The sequence below is a fragment of the Trichosurus vulpecula genome, chromosome 2 (genome assembly GCF_011100635.1).
Source record: "Trichosurus vulpecula isolate mTriVul1 chromosome 2, mTriVul1.pri, whole genome shotgun sequence".
NCBI lineage: Eukaryota > Metazoa > Chordata > Mammalia > Diprotodontia > Phalangeridae > Trichosurus > Trichosurus vulpecula.
In genome coordinates, this window is record NC_050574.1 from 291075132 (window position 1) to 291089087 (window position 13956).

At 37.6% G+C, this 13956-nt stretch overlaps 1 protein-coding gene across 1 annotated transcript in view; it reads left to right on the plus strand.

The window, feature by feature from the left end:
• MAP3K19 (mitogen-activated protein kinase kinase kinase 19) overlaps positions 1-13956 on the plus strand; it is a 64378-nt gene that overhangs the window by 19941 nt on the left and 30481 nt on the right. The window contains exon 7 of the mRNA XM_036747878.1: positions 10037-10121. Within this exon, the coding sequence (XP_036603773.1) occupies positions 10037-10121 (85 nt within the window). The remainder of the gene's footprint in view (positions 1-10036; positions 10122-13956) is intronic.

The window sequence follows — 13956 nt, forward strand, 5'->3', positions numbered from 1 at the left end:
TAGAGATTATGTAACTCCTTCATTGTCTAGCTGAGGAAACTGGGACCCAGTTTGTCTGAGGTCAACCAGGTACAGTCAGGATTTGAATGAAGATCCTTAATGTCCAATACTTTCCATCACTCATATTATTTTCAATCCATCCTCATTTCTATGGGGAGTCAGTTTATCTCTTCCCTGCCCTTCTCCCCACAAATGAGATCTTTCCTTTTACCCTTCTCTTTATTTCATCCCATGTCTATTCAGGCAGCAATTCTCTGTTCTGTTTCTCTTATGGCTCATCACAAATTCTCTCTCTTTTTTTTCAATTCAAATCCATCCATCTATTCTCCTGATCTTTTCCTAGTAGAATGCAAAGTGTTATCTTATTCATCCATCTTTTTGATTATTTATATTGTCCTGGGCCATTTTCAAATGTACCCTGCTCACTCAAGTTCTCAAATAATTTAGTGCAATCCACAAACTATGAGCTCTATCTTTTCCCATCATTCATCTGTAAGCATCTCGGATGAACTATTTATTCCAGGTGCTTCAGATTTTTCTCAGAACATCTTTCTTCTACTTCTGCCACTTCAGACAAATTGCTCTACTCATGTCCCCAAAAGCACATGTTTTTTATGTAGACTCTTTTCTACTTTTGTCATATTCATTCAGTATCTCTTTCACCACTTTCACTTGGTCTGGGCCCTGACCATTAGATTTGAATTTAAAACCGTTAGAATCATTGGTTTTGAAATGAGCCAAGTAGAATGAGGAAATCCCCTGATTAACTTTCAAAACCAAGTTCTCCAAACTTGCATGTCTTACAAGGAAGGGGTTAATTACCCCACTTAGAGATAATATTTATGTTATTAACAGCCCCCTTTTCGATGCGATGATGCTTCATTTGGTTTTCAACAGGTAAATTGTCACATACAGGTCAAAATGTATAAAATATTTTCATCAAGTCTTTTCTGTTGGACTTTTAAGTTTTAAAGATTTTAAATGTTTATCTTTTAGATGTTCATAAGAGATGACCTTTATCTAGGGCTTTAAAGTTTACAAAGCACTTTATATACGTAAGCTCATTTGATCCTCCCAACAACTCGGAGAGGTAGGTACTATAGGTGTTATTTTTCCTCGTTGTACAGTTGAGGAAACTGAGGATCAGGAGCAGCTAAGTGATTTTGGTAGAGTCACATAGCTAACACATGCCAGAGGCTGGATTTGAACCTAAGCCTCTCTTGAGTTCAAGTCCAGTCCTCTTTCTATGATACATCATGGTACCTCCTGAGTAACTGAGATTTTGGCCTAGGTAGGAAGATCAGGGTTTGAGTTCCCAGTTCTACCACTTACTAACTGTGTACTCACACAGATTACTTAGCCTTGATGATGCCCAGTTTACTCCTCTGTCAAATAGGGACAAGTCTCAAGGGCTGGGCAAACTGACAGCCCATCTGGAGCAGAGAAATTGGTGGCTGAGTTGGGAAGAGGACAGCTGTGGGCTGCTATCAGGGTGTCTATACAGCACCAAGACCCAAGGCCAATGGAAAGATTGGTTGCCAGAGTAAGAATTCAAGTCTGAGGAGTCTGTATTCAATCAGAAGGCCAAAATGTAGAGCACATAGCGGAGCCAAGCGATCCTCCAAAGCATTCATCTTTTCACTGAAGCTATTTGTGTTCCCTGTTTGCGATAGTTTTCATGCCAACATGACTATGGGCAGGGTCTACCAAGCCTCCTTCTCATTCAGGCCATGGTTTCAGTTACTAATAATACCTTCCTGCTTCACAGAGTGGCAGAACACAACACAACACAACATAACACACACAAACACTCTGCAAACTACTGATCAGAATGGAGGCCACACTTCAGGGCTGGCATGAAACCTGAGTCTGGCCTAGCATTCAGATTATCTTTTGTCGAAAGGACACACTCTCAAACAAAGTGGAAAAATTAAGAACCCATCCAAGTACCAATTATTCTCCTCTGCGAACTTTAGTGCCAGGTGCAAACTGGCCTTTGTTCTGTTACTCCTGCACAATGCTGCATCTCTCACCTCTGCGCTCTTGTATTGGCAGTCTCCCATGTGATACCTCCACATCTCTACCTCCTGGCTCCTTTAAGACTCAAGTCAAGGTCACCTTCTGCATGTGGCCTTCACTGGCCCTTAGTATAGCTGCTCCTGCCTTCCCCACCCAAAGTGACTTTGCATCGGTTTTGTATTTAATATTTGTCCATGTTGCTTCCTTGTGTGAAGCTCCTTGAGGGCAGTGACTGTTTCACTTTTATCTTTGTATTCCCTAGCATGTTGCTTAGTACACAGGAGGCACTTAATATTAAGATGTTTGTTGATTGATTCTTTGATTGACTTTGTGTGGGAAAGATGATCTCCTAAAACTGACTCAGCATGACTTTTTTTGGTGACCTGGAACTATGATTTCAACAGTATGGAGGGTGGGACACTCCCTGTGTGAAATGTCCCTGCACAGATGCAGATAAGCAGGCGTGACTGCAACTTAGGGTTAGAGCACTGACAGGGTCACTGAGAAATCAATCATTTGCCCATGGTCAGACAATATGCAACAGTTAGGTATTCAACCTAGGTCTTCCTAATTTCAAGTCTGGCTCTAATTACTATGCATACTACCCCTTGTCAGTCAGTGAAGTTGACATGATTTGGGAAGATGGGAAAATAAAATTACAGCATCTCAGAAAGGAAGGAAAAAGTAAAAAAGAAAAGGAAAAAAAACCCCAGCTGACTATGCTGCTTCTTTAGGACATTACAAACAGGAAGAGAAAGTGTGGCATTCAGGAAAGATCAAGATATCTATTAGTTCCAGATTTTCTCCTCAGTGTCTAGATTGAGGCATCCAGTTATAAACTGCAGACAGTTATTGGGGCAAGTCCATGAACTTAAAGGTTACCTTTAGCTTACTTAGATTAGGCTGGCTTTAAGAGTTGGACAGCATCTTCCTGGGCCTGAGAGCATACAATTTGTGGGAAAAGGAGGTGAGCAAAGTTACCTCATTTCAAACCATAGGAAAAGGACATTTTAAAAATGAGAGTAGCTAAACTGGCTTCTACAACACCTATTAAATTCCATTTTATTAGATTAAGCCCAACATTCTATTTTTTCTTTTTTGAGGCAGTCAAAATTAAGAGACTTGCCCAGGGTTACACAGCTAGTAAGTATCTGAGGCTATATTTGAACTTAGGTCCTCCTGATTTCAGGGCTGGTACTCTATCCACTGTGCCACCTAGCTGCCCCAAGGCCAACATTTTAGCTTGTTTTTGGATCCTGACATTGCACAGGAAAAGAACAAAGACTCCAGCCATAGAGTATGGGAATAGAGAAAACCAGGGTTCGTCTTCAGAGGAGGATACTGAAGCAAAGAAACCCTCTTCTACTCCAAAGATTAATGTCAAATGGTCACCTGCCTAAAAAGAATTCATTGAAGAGCTTAAAATCAAATGAGAGAGATGGAAGAAAAATTAATAAGAAAAATAAGAATAATACAAGAAAAACAAGATTATGACAAGAAAACAACCAATTAGAGATCCAAAATCTTAAAGAAGAAAATGACTCCTTGAAAATCAGAATTGGGCAAGGGGAAGTCAGCAAAGTTATAAGAGATGAAGAAATAAAAAAAACACAATATAAAGAATGAAAAAATAGAAAAGGATGTGAAACATCTCAAAAGAGAAACAATGGATCTAGAGAACAGATCAAGAATAGAAAACATAAGAATAATTGGACTACCTGAGTGTTCTGATCAAAAAAAGAATCTTGATACAGCAATACAAGAAATAATTAAAGAAAATTGTCTTGAAGCATTAGAACAAGAGGGGAAAGTAGGAATAGAAAAAATCCATCCATCACCACCCAAAAGAGATCCTACAAGGAAAACTTGCGGAAATATTATAGTTAAATTCTGAAACCCCCAGATCAAGGACAAAATATTAAGAGCAATAAGAAAAAAAAACAATTTACATATGATGGTACCGCAATTAGAATCACACAAGACCTAGCATTGGCAACACTAAAAGATCTCAGGTCTTGGAACACTGTGTATCAAAGAGCAAAAAAGTGGGCCTCTGGCTGAAAGTATCATGCCCAGCAAAGCTAAGCATAAGTCTAAATGAAAAAAAAAATAGACATTTGATCAGCTGTCAGATTTTCAGGACTCTTAAAAAAAACCAAACAAACCTGAACTCAATAGAAATTTTGACATACAAGAACCAAGATAAATATAAGGTATATACCAATGACCAATCACAAGGGACTAAATAAGGATAGAATGTTTACCTTTATGTATGGAAAATGTAAAACCTGTGTCTAAGATTGTTACTAGTAATTAGATAGCTTATAAGAAAGATTGGGGTAGACCTGACTTCAAAAAGTAAAATCATTCAAGAACAGCTAAAAGAGTGATCATCGTATACAAACGAGGTGCAGGAGGAAGAACCGAGACAAAGTAATTACATGGGGTAGGGAGGCTGTTAGTTTTGGAAACCTACTTTCATTGGGAATGGGTTTAAGAGAGGGAAATAGATATTCATTTAGAAGAGTATAGAAGTCTTCTAAATTTAGAAAGAAATAAAACTCTAAGGAGACAGGGAGTGGGGAGAGGATAAAGGAGGGATCTTTAGAGGGGAGGGTGAGGGAATAGGTTAAAAAGGGGATATAGAAGGGTCTTTAGATTTAGAGGAATGGGAGGATAAGGCAGGGATTGCTGGAGTAGAAGGCAAAAGTAAAAAGAAGAGTTAGGAGAGATAGGAAAAAAGAGATGTACAAACATCAAAACAAGATTAGGAGTAGAATCTCTAAAGAAAAGTATATGTGTGTGTGTGTGTGTGTGTGTGTGTGTGTGTGTACCTATATATCAATACCTATATATAAATATATTCATGCTCAGTTGCAGCCTTGGGCTGGTGGGTAGGGGGGATGAAGGGGGAAAAAAGAACAAAGTAAAAAGTATATAGCATAGAACAAAAGAAAACCTACAAGGAAGCAAAGAAAAGATGGACAGCTTTCAACATAACACACAGTATTTAATATATAGGCTTTCTTGAAATAAGTCATTGCTATATATTCTGAATCCTCTCCTATGTTCTGCTGCACACATGACATGTTTTTTCCTTTTTTCTTTTATATTTAAGTTTATAATGTTTCTTTTCTTTTCTTACTATGTATTTAAGTTTTAGTATTTATTTAAAAATTTTAAAATTTCAAAAAAAAGAAATATAGCCCCTTTCCTTGCCAATACCAGCTCCTCCAAATATACCCTTTATCCCACCCTCTCCCGTCTTCAGACAATTGCCCTCATTCTTCTTCTCTGTCTCTATCTAAAATTCAATCTCTACCTATCTCTTGGTGCTTTCTCCGCTGCCTATAAACAGGGTCAAATCTCTCTCATCCTTAAAAAACCCTAACTAAACCTTAGCATCCCTACAAACTATCATTCTATTTCTTCTCCCTTTGTAAGCCAAATTCCTTGAAAATGCTGTCCCCTCCCGTTGTTTTCACTTCTTCTCACCTCACCTTCCAAGCCCTCTGTAATCTGGTTTTCTACCTTATTACTCAACAGAACTAACCTTTCCAAAGTCACCAATGATTTCTTACTGCCCAAATTCATCGGCCTTTTCTTGATCTTCATTCTTGACCTCTCTGCAACATTTGACACATCTCCTTCTGGAAATGCTCTCCTTTCTGGAGTGTTGTGACATTCTCTCTTGGCTTTTCTCCTGCTTGTCTGATAGATCTTCCTCTGTCTCCTGTGTCGGATCATCATCCAGATCCTGTCCTCTTACTACAAGTATACCACAAGGCTCGGTCCTTGGCCCCTTTTTCTTCTCGTTCTGCATTCTCACTCCTAGCGATCTATTCAGCTTATATGGGTTTAATCATTTTCTCTATCTTGATGGTTCCCAGATCTACATATCCATTTGAGTTTCAATCCTATATCATCAACTGCCTACTGGCCATTTCAAACTACATATGCTGGAGGCATTTCAAATTCAACATGACCAAAACAATTCATTTTCTTTCCCCACAAACTGCCTGTCTCCCAAACTTCTCTTTCTGTCAAAGGTAGCACCAAATTTCTAATCATCAAAGTTTGTAACCTCTGTGTCATCCTTGATTCCTCACCCTCACTCATGCTATGAATCCGTTTAGTTGCCAATTCTTGTTTCTATTTGCACATTTCTTGTGTTTGTCTCTTCCCTCCACTCACTTGGCCACTACTTTTATCACCTCCTACTTGTACTATTACTGAAGACTCTAATTACCAAGGTAGTCATGTGAGTAAAGAGAATGGACAAATATGACAGATACTTCGGTGGTAGAATTGACAAGACTTTATTGAATATGAAGGGTGAGGAAGAGGGAGGGGTCGAGGATAGCTCTGAGATTTCAAACTTGGGTGATTGGAAGGATAGTGGCACCCTAGGAAAAATTAGAGAAGTTCAGAAGAGGGGCAGGTTTGGGTAGAAAGGAAATCAGTTCTGTTTTAGATATGTTGAATTTGAAATGTCTGTAGGACTTCCAGTTAAAAAATATTCAATAGGCAGCTGGGTATGTACGACAGGGATTCAGGATCCAGGAGCCATCAGAGATGATAATGGAACCCGTGGGAGCAGATGAGGTCACCATGAGAATGTGGGCCCAGGAGAGAGTCTTGGAATACATCCAGTTAAGGGGCATGATCTGGATGACGATCCAGCAAAAGTGACTGAAGAGTGGTCAGACAGAAAACAGAGAAACAAAGAGAGAAAAGTGACACAAAGCCCCAGAAAGGTGAGCATGTCCAGAAGGTGGTCAACACTGTCAAATGCTTCAGAGAGGTCAAGAAGAGTGAAAAGTGGGAAAAGGCTTTCAAATTCGGTAGATTCCTGTGAATCTTGTCCCCTACTTGATTTACTGGTACCAGGTATTTTCTCTTATTCTCCCTTAGCTCACACCCTGACAAGACCTCTGCATCCAGATTCCTTGTCCTATTTCCTGTTTATACTTTCTATATTTACTCTTTTTTGGATGCACTGATCCAGCTCCTCTCTCCTGCTTTAGTTCTTCTTCTAGTAGTTTTCTGAGTACCACTTGATCCCCAGAAAAATATTACATGTACATGAGTAACAAATGCCTATAAGCTATCCCCTGGTGGCACAGCCTCAGCTCACTCATGGTGCTCCACACCACTTGCTATAGTAGCTATCTAGAGCACTGAAGGGGTAGAGGAGGGAGGTTAGAGAAGGGTCATACAAACTGCACTAATAATACCCTGTGTGCAATGGTGTATTGATCTTTAAATGTCACTGATAGGTTGCTTTTTTCACCCCTAAAACTGGTAAGATTTGCAAACAGAAGCTAGTGAGCCATAAATGGCTGTTTAAATAAATATCTATCTATATAGCTCTATAGGTTAAAATGAATAGATGAATTCTTACTTGTGTGTTGACTCATCTCACTAATACATATACACTGTATATTCTATGAATTACTAGTCTTGGAACTATCATGAGAATGGACATTTATCTTATTTTTATTCCGAATTTCATAAAATGTTTAAAAAAGAGAGAGAACAGAATAGAAAAATAGGATTATATGTGAAGACATAAATCTCTATTATGTATAGCTTGCTTTTTTTTAAAGTGTTATTCTTAGTAAGTGCTTTCTTCAGAACTTCTTTTATGTTTTCTTCTATGCATTAAAAATGTATTGGTGACTCTTTTTTCTTCATTTTATTCTCTTTTTTTCTTTTTGGGAACACCCCACCAAACAAGAAAAGAAAAACATGGTTGTTGTAACAAATAAACATAGTTAAGTAAAACAAATGCATATATTTGCCATGTCCCAAAATGTATGTCTCAGAAAATGGACATTTCAAATTGGCTGTCTTAGAGACATCTCAAACTCAATAAACTAAAATAGAACTCGTTAATTTTCTCTCAAAATCCATCCCATTTCCAAACTTCCCTATTTCTGTCAAAAGTAGCACCACTTTTCCGGTTTCCCAGGTTTGTAACCTCTGTGTTATTTTTGACTCCTCACTCTCCTTCTTCCCACATATCCATTCAGTTGGCAATTCATGCCTTTTCTATTTCAGCAATATCTCTCAGCACCTACTGCTTATTTTCATTCACACAGCTATCACCTTAGTTCAGGCTTTCATCACCTTTCACCTAGCTTATAGCAAAAGTCTTCTAATTGGTTTCCCTTCCTCAAGTCTCTCCCTGTTCCAGCCCATCCTCCATAGCACTGCCAAAGTGATTTCCTTAAGTGCATATCATTACAGTACTCAATAAACTCCGTTGTCTCTGGATAAAATAAAAATTCTTCTCTCCAGCTTTTAAAGCCCTTTACAATATGGCCTCAGACTATCTTTCCAGTCCTATTATCCCTCACCCTGTTTCTACATGCAAGTCTTCCCAAACTAACCTTTCTGTTCTTCACACATGAGGGTCAATCTCCTGTCTCTACGTTTTAGCATGGGCCATTCTCTATGCCTGGAATACATTCCTCACCTTTGCCTCTCCGAATTCTTCTCTTCCTTCAGGGTACAGCTCAAGTATCACCTTCCATAGGAGGCCCTTCTTTATCTCTACACCACCTAGTGTATTTTCTCTAGAACTACCTCCTATGTAACTAGCTTTATTTTATTATTTTATATTCTATCATATTATTTTGTTTATTCTATATATACACTGACATATGAATTCTGTATATATTGACATATGTTTCCCTCCATAGAATGTAAACTCTTTGAGAGAAGGTTTAAGATCTCTTTCAGTTTAGGGGGTACCGACAGTGGCAAAATTATAGATGTTTGAAGTATTGAAGAATCAATATTTAGTGATAAACCCTTGGAAAGGCAAAAAACTTGAATTATTTTTATACTAATGCCATTACTAGATAAATCTTCCTTTTGTGTTGCAAAATATTAGAAATATAAATGAACTTGAAATACTTTAAAGAAGAATGATAAAAGTAGAAACTAGGTGAGGCTTTTCTCATGGCATCACCTTACAACTTTTGATTTTAAAACAAGGACTCTAAGGAAAAAATTCCTTTTGGAAATGAACTGTTGATTTTTTAAAAGTGCTCTGATAGAATGAGTATGATGGTGCACACCTGTAGTACCTGCTCCTGAGGAGGCTAAGGATGGTGGATCACTTGAGCTTGGAAGCTTGAGTTACAGTGGGGCTAAAACTATTGGGCATCTGCGCTAAGTTCAACACCAATATGGCCTATGAACCAATTAATAAGTATTTATTATGGTAAGCTCCTTAGAGTGGAGTGCCACAAGTCTGCTTGGGGAGGAGTGAATAGGCCCATGTCGGAAAAAAACAGAACAGGTTGATACTTCCGTGCCAATTAGTATTGGGATCTAGGCCATGAGTATCCATAGGGAGATGTGGTCACCAAAAATATGTTTCCTTGAGGGCAAAGACTTTTTTTTTTGTTTTTGTATCCCTGGTGCCTGGCATAGTGCTTTACCCACAGGATCATAAATTTACAACTAGAAAGGACCATAGAGGTTGTAAAGTTTAAATTGTTGAAGTTTTAAAAATATATATACATATCTAATGCCTTTAAGTGAGAACGATAGTTGTAACTCAATAATTGAAACAATAAATCAGTCCAGTTTATTCATATAATTGTTCCAGTAAGCAAAGATAGCCAGGGAACATATGTGGGGTACGTAAGTGACTGAGATTTAGAAACAAGCCTGTACACTAGGATACAAATCAAAGTTAAACAGTAATTCTCAGATACTGCGGAAATTCTCCATATACAGTAGGTTTTTTTTTTTTTAACAGAAACTAACATCTTCAGGACTTGGGAATTCACTTTATTTTCTACTCCTAACTGAGGGTGGTCCTTCAAGACATCTAGAATATATAACTTAGCCAGAATTTTTCTTTACATGAACAGCATGTTGTTTTAGAATACTTGTCTAATGGCAATACTGTTATGCTTTATGAAGACATTAATTTGAACAATCAAAAATATAATATTTTCCTATGTCTTTCCTCCCTTGCTATTATGTGTTTCTGTAGGTGATGAAAGTATTATTACTTTTCAAAGAGAAGACAGCAGTCCCCAAGAAATGAGCCAAATTGACAATGATTTTGAAGCACACAAGTAAGGAATACTTTTTGGAGTATTAAATGGAATTTGCTAATCACCTTGTTATAATCATAGTTTCATTTTGTGTCAAGTTGCATTTTTAGTTGTGTAATATATAATATTAGATTCAGTGTTTCCATGGTAGCAGTTCCAAATCTTTTCTCGCTTCAAGCTATTACCCTACCCACCCTTCTCAGCAGATGACCTCTTTTCCTTTACTGTCCTTTGGAAGTCCCCTTATCACCCCTTCTATATACCTTTGGAGTTATAACAAAAAGCTTATTTCCTACCATCCTCTAGTTCTTTCCTTTTATTTTAAGGGATGATATAAGCCTCCTCCTTTTAAAACATCTTTTGTTGTTATTTAGTTGTTTTTCAGTTATGTCTGGTTCTTCGTTTTGGGGTTTTCTTGGCAAAGATACAGGAGCGGTTTGCCATTTCCTTCTCCAGCACATTTTACAGATGAGGAAACTGAGGCCCACAGGATTACATGACTTGCCCAGGGTCACACAGCTAGTAAGTATCTGAGACCAGATTTAAACTCAGGTCCTCCTGACTCCAGGCCCAGTGCTCTATGCACTGAGTCACCTAGCTGCCCCATTTTATTTTTATTTGATTTATTTATTGTTTTCATTCCTAGGATATTTGTTGAAAGGATTATTTTAAAAAAAACTTTTTTTTTTTAGTTTTTAGCATTCATAAGATTTTGCGATCCAAATTTTTTTCTCCCTCCCTTCTTTCCCTCTCTCCTCCCCAAGATAGCAAGCAATCTGACATAGTCTATGCATGTACAATCAAATTAAACATATTTCCACATTAGTCATGTTGTGAAAGAAAAATCAGAACAAAAGGGGAAAACCACGAGAAAGAAAAAAAGAGAGAGAAAATAGCATGCTTCAATCTGCATTCAGACTCCATAAATCTTTCTCTGGATGTAGATAGAAATTTCCATCATGAGTCTTTTGGAATTGTCTTAGATCATTGTATTGCTGAGAAGATTCTATTGAAGTTGATCATTGCACAATGTTGCTATTACTGTGTACAATATTCTCCTGGTTCTGCTCATTTCACTTTGTATCAGTTCTTATAGGTCTATCCAGGTTTTTCTGAAATCTACCTACTCATCATTTCTTACAGCACAATAGTGTTCCTTTACTCATAGGCCACAACTTATTCAGCCATTCCCCATCCCTGCAATTTCCAATTCTTTGCCACCACAAAAAGTAGCTGCCCTATTTTAAAACATCTAACCAATCCATTCATGCTCTTGATCTCATCTCCTTTTGTATTCTCCAGGTCCCTACCCCATCACCCATTCATTCTCACACTCTTATCTCTAACTACTAGCTCCTTCTCACTAACTGCATGCACATTCTGACCTATTCTGTCCTGAAAATACATACACACACACACACACACACAGAGAGAGAGAGAGAGAGAGAGAGAGAGAGACGAGAGAGAGAGAGAGAGAGATTGATTGTTACCTCATATGTCTCTCTTCCCCTTCCCCCTTTATAGCTACACTTCTAGAAGTCATAATCTACACTTCCCACCTCCACTTTATCACTGTCTAAGCCTAGGCTTTCATTAATCCCCGCAATCTGGCTTCCTACTGTTCATCTAAAACTGTTTTCTTTTCTGCCTTGATCTTTTTGGAGAATTTGACACTGTTAAGGAGCCCTCCCTTGGCACTGCTTTGTTCTAGTTTCCCTCCTGGTTCTCTGAGCTACTATTTTCAGTCTTCTTCATTATTCTTCTTTCTATTCCCCATTTCTCTTGTTGGTACCATCATCCTCCTAGTCACCCAGGATCAAAAACCTCAGGATTGTTCTTAATCCTTTCCTTTCCCTGACCTTGGTCCTCTTCTCTGTCCTATGCTACCGTCGCATCTAGTAATTGGTCAAAACCTATTGATTTTACCTCTGTTCTTTAATTTGAAATTCAAGACCTGCCATATTCCACCAAATTTACTTTTCCAACATCATTTCATTGTGATTCCTTTACCATACTTTATATCATAATTTGACTCCTTTCTGTTACCTGGTCCTGTCCTACTTTTCTCTATCGTTATGCCTTTCTGCACATAATCCCCCACTCTTCAAAGGATTCCCTGCTTATTCCCCTCAGTTGACAACTTCCTTATTCCTTTTAAAATTTAAAAAAATTATTTATTTTTAAAATTCTTTTCCTTTTAAATTTTGAGTTCCAAATTCTCTCCCTCCCAGCTTCCCCCACTCCCACCCACTGAGAAGGCAAGCAATATAATATCCACTATACATGCGAAATCATGAAAAACATTTCCATTTTAGTCATATTTCACAAAAAAGCAGGAAAAATAAAGTAAGAAAATTATGCTTCAATTTACACTTAGAGTCATCAATTCTTGCTCTGGAGGTGGATAGCATTTTTCATCTTGAGTCATTTGGAATTGTCTTAGATCATTGTATTTATCAGAGTAGCCAAGTCTTTCATAGTTGTTCCCTTTTCTCTCTAAAAGCTCTTCCTTGCATATCTCTTTTATGTGAGAAAATTTTCCCTGTTCTACCTCTTCCTTTCCTGTTCTTTCAGTATATCCCTTTTTCTCACCCCTTCATTTTTTTAAAAGAGATCATTCCAACATAATTGACTCATTCCTTCACCCTCTTTCTACGTAGACTCCTTTTAACAGTCCTATTAAAGTTAAAGTTCTTAGACGTTATATGTATCATCTTCCCAGATAGGAATTTAAACAGCTTAACTTTATTGAGACACATTCTTTCACATTTACCATTTTTCCCTCTGAAAGATTATATTTAGTTTTGCTGGGTAGCTTATTCTTGATTATAAGCCTAGCTACTTGCCATCCAGAACATCACATTCCATGCCCTCTTATCCTTTAATGTAGAAGCACGTAAATCTTATGTTACCCTGACTGTGGCTCCACAGTATTTGGATTGTTTCTTTCTGGCTGATTGTAGTATTTTCTTTTTGACCTGATTGCTCTGGAATTTGGCTATGATGTTCTTGGAAGTTTTCATTTTGAGATCTCTTTCAGGAAGCATATGGTGGATTCTTTCAATATCTATTTTACCTTTTGGATCTAAGATATTGGGCAGTTTTCCTTGATAACTTCTTGAAATATGATGTCTAGGCTCATTCTTTTATCATGGATTTTAGGCAATTCAGTCATTCATAAATTATCTCTCCTCAGTCTGTTTTCCATATCAGTTGTACCTCTTTTTCCATTTGACCAATTCTGTTTTTTTTAATTCTGTTTTTTAAGTAGTTATTTTCTTCAGTGAATTTTTGTACCACCTTTTCCAACTGTCCTGTTCTACTTATTAAGGAGTTCTCTTCAGTGAATTTTTGTACCTCTTTTACCACTAGACTGATGCTGTTTCTTAAGGTGTTATTTTCTTCAGTATTTTTTATGCCTCTTTTACCAAGCTATTAATTCTGTCCTCATAATTTTCTTGTATTACGCTTATTTCTTTTCCCAATTTTTTCTCTACTATTCTTATTGCTTTCTTTAGTTCTTCTGGGAATTCTTGTTGGGCTTGGCTCCAATTAGCATTTTTCTTTGAAGCTTTCTTTGCAGTTTTTTCTCCACATTATTGTCATCTTCTGGGTTTATATTTTGGTCATTCCTGCCACTATAGCAGTTTTTTTATGGTCAAATTCTTTTTTGTTGTTGTTTGCTAATTTTTCTAGCTTATTTCTTGACTTTGAACTTTATGTTAAAGTTGGGCTCTGTTTACCTCAGGTGGGGAGGCACTGTTCCAAGTTTCAGGCTTTTCCATGTTGCTATTTTTAGAGCTAATTCTGAGGTCTTCAAGTTGTTGGTACCTCCAAGGTGGTGTGACCCTGGGAG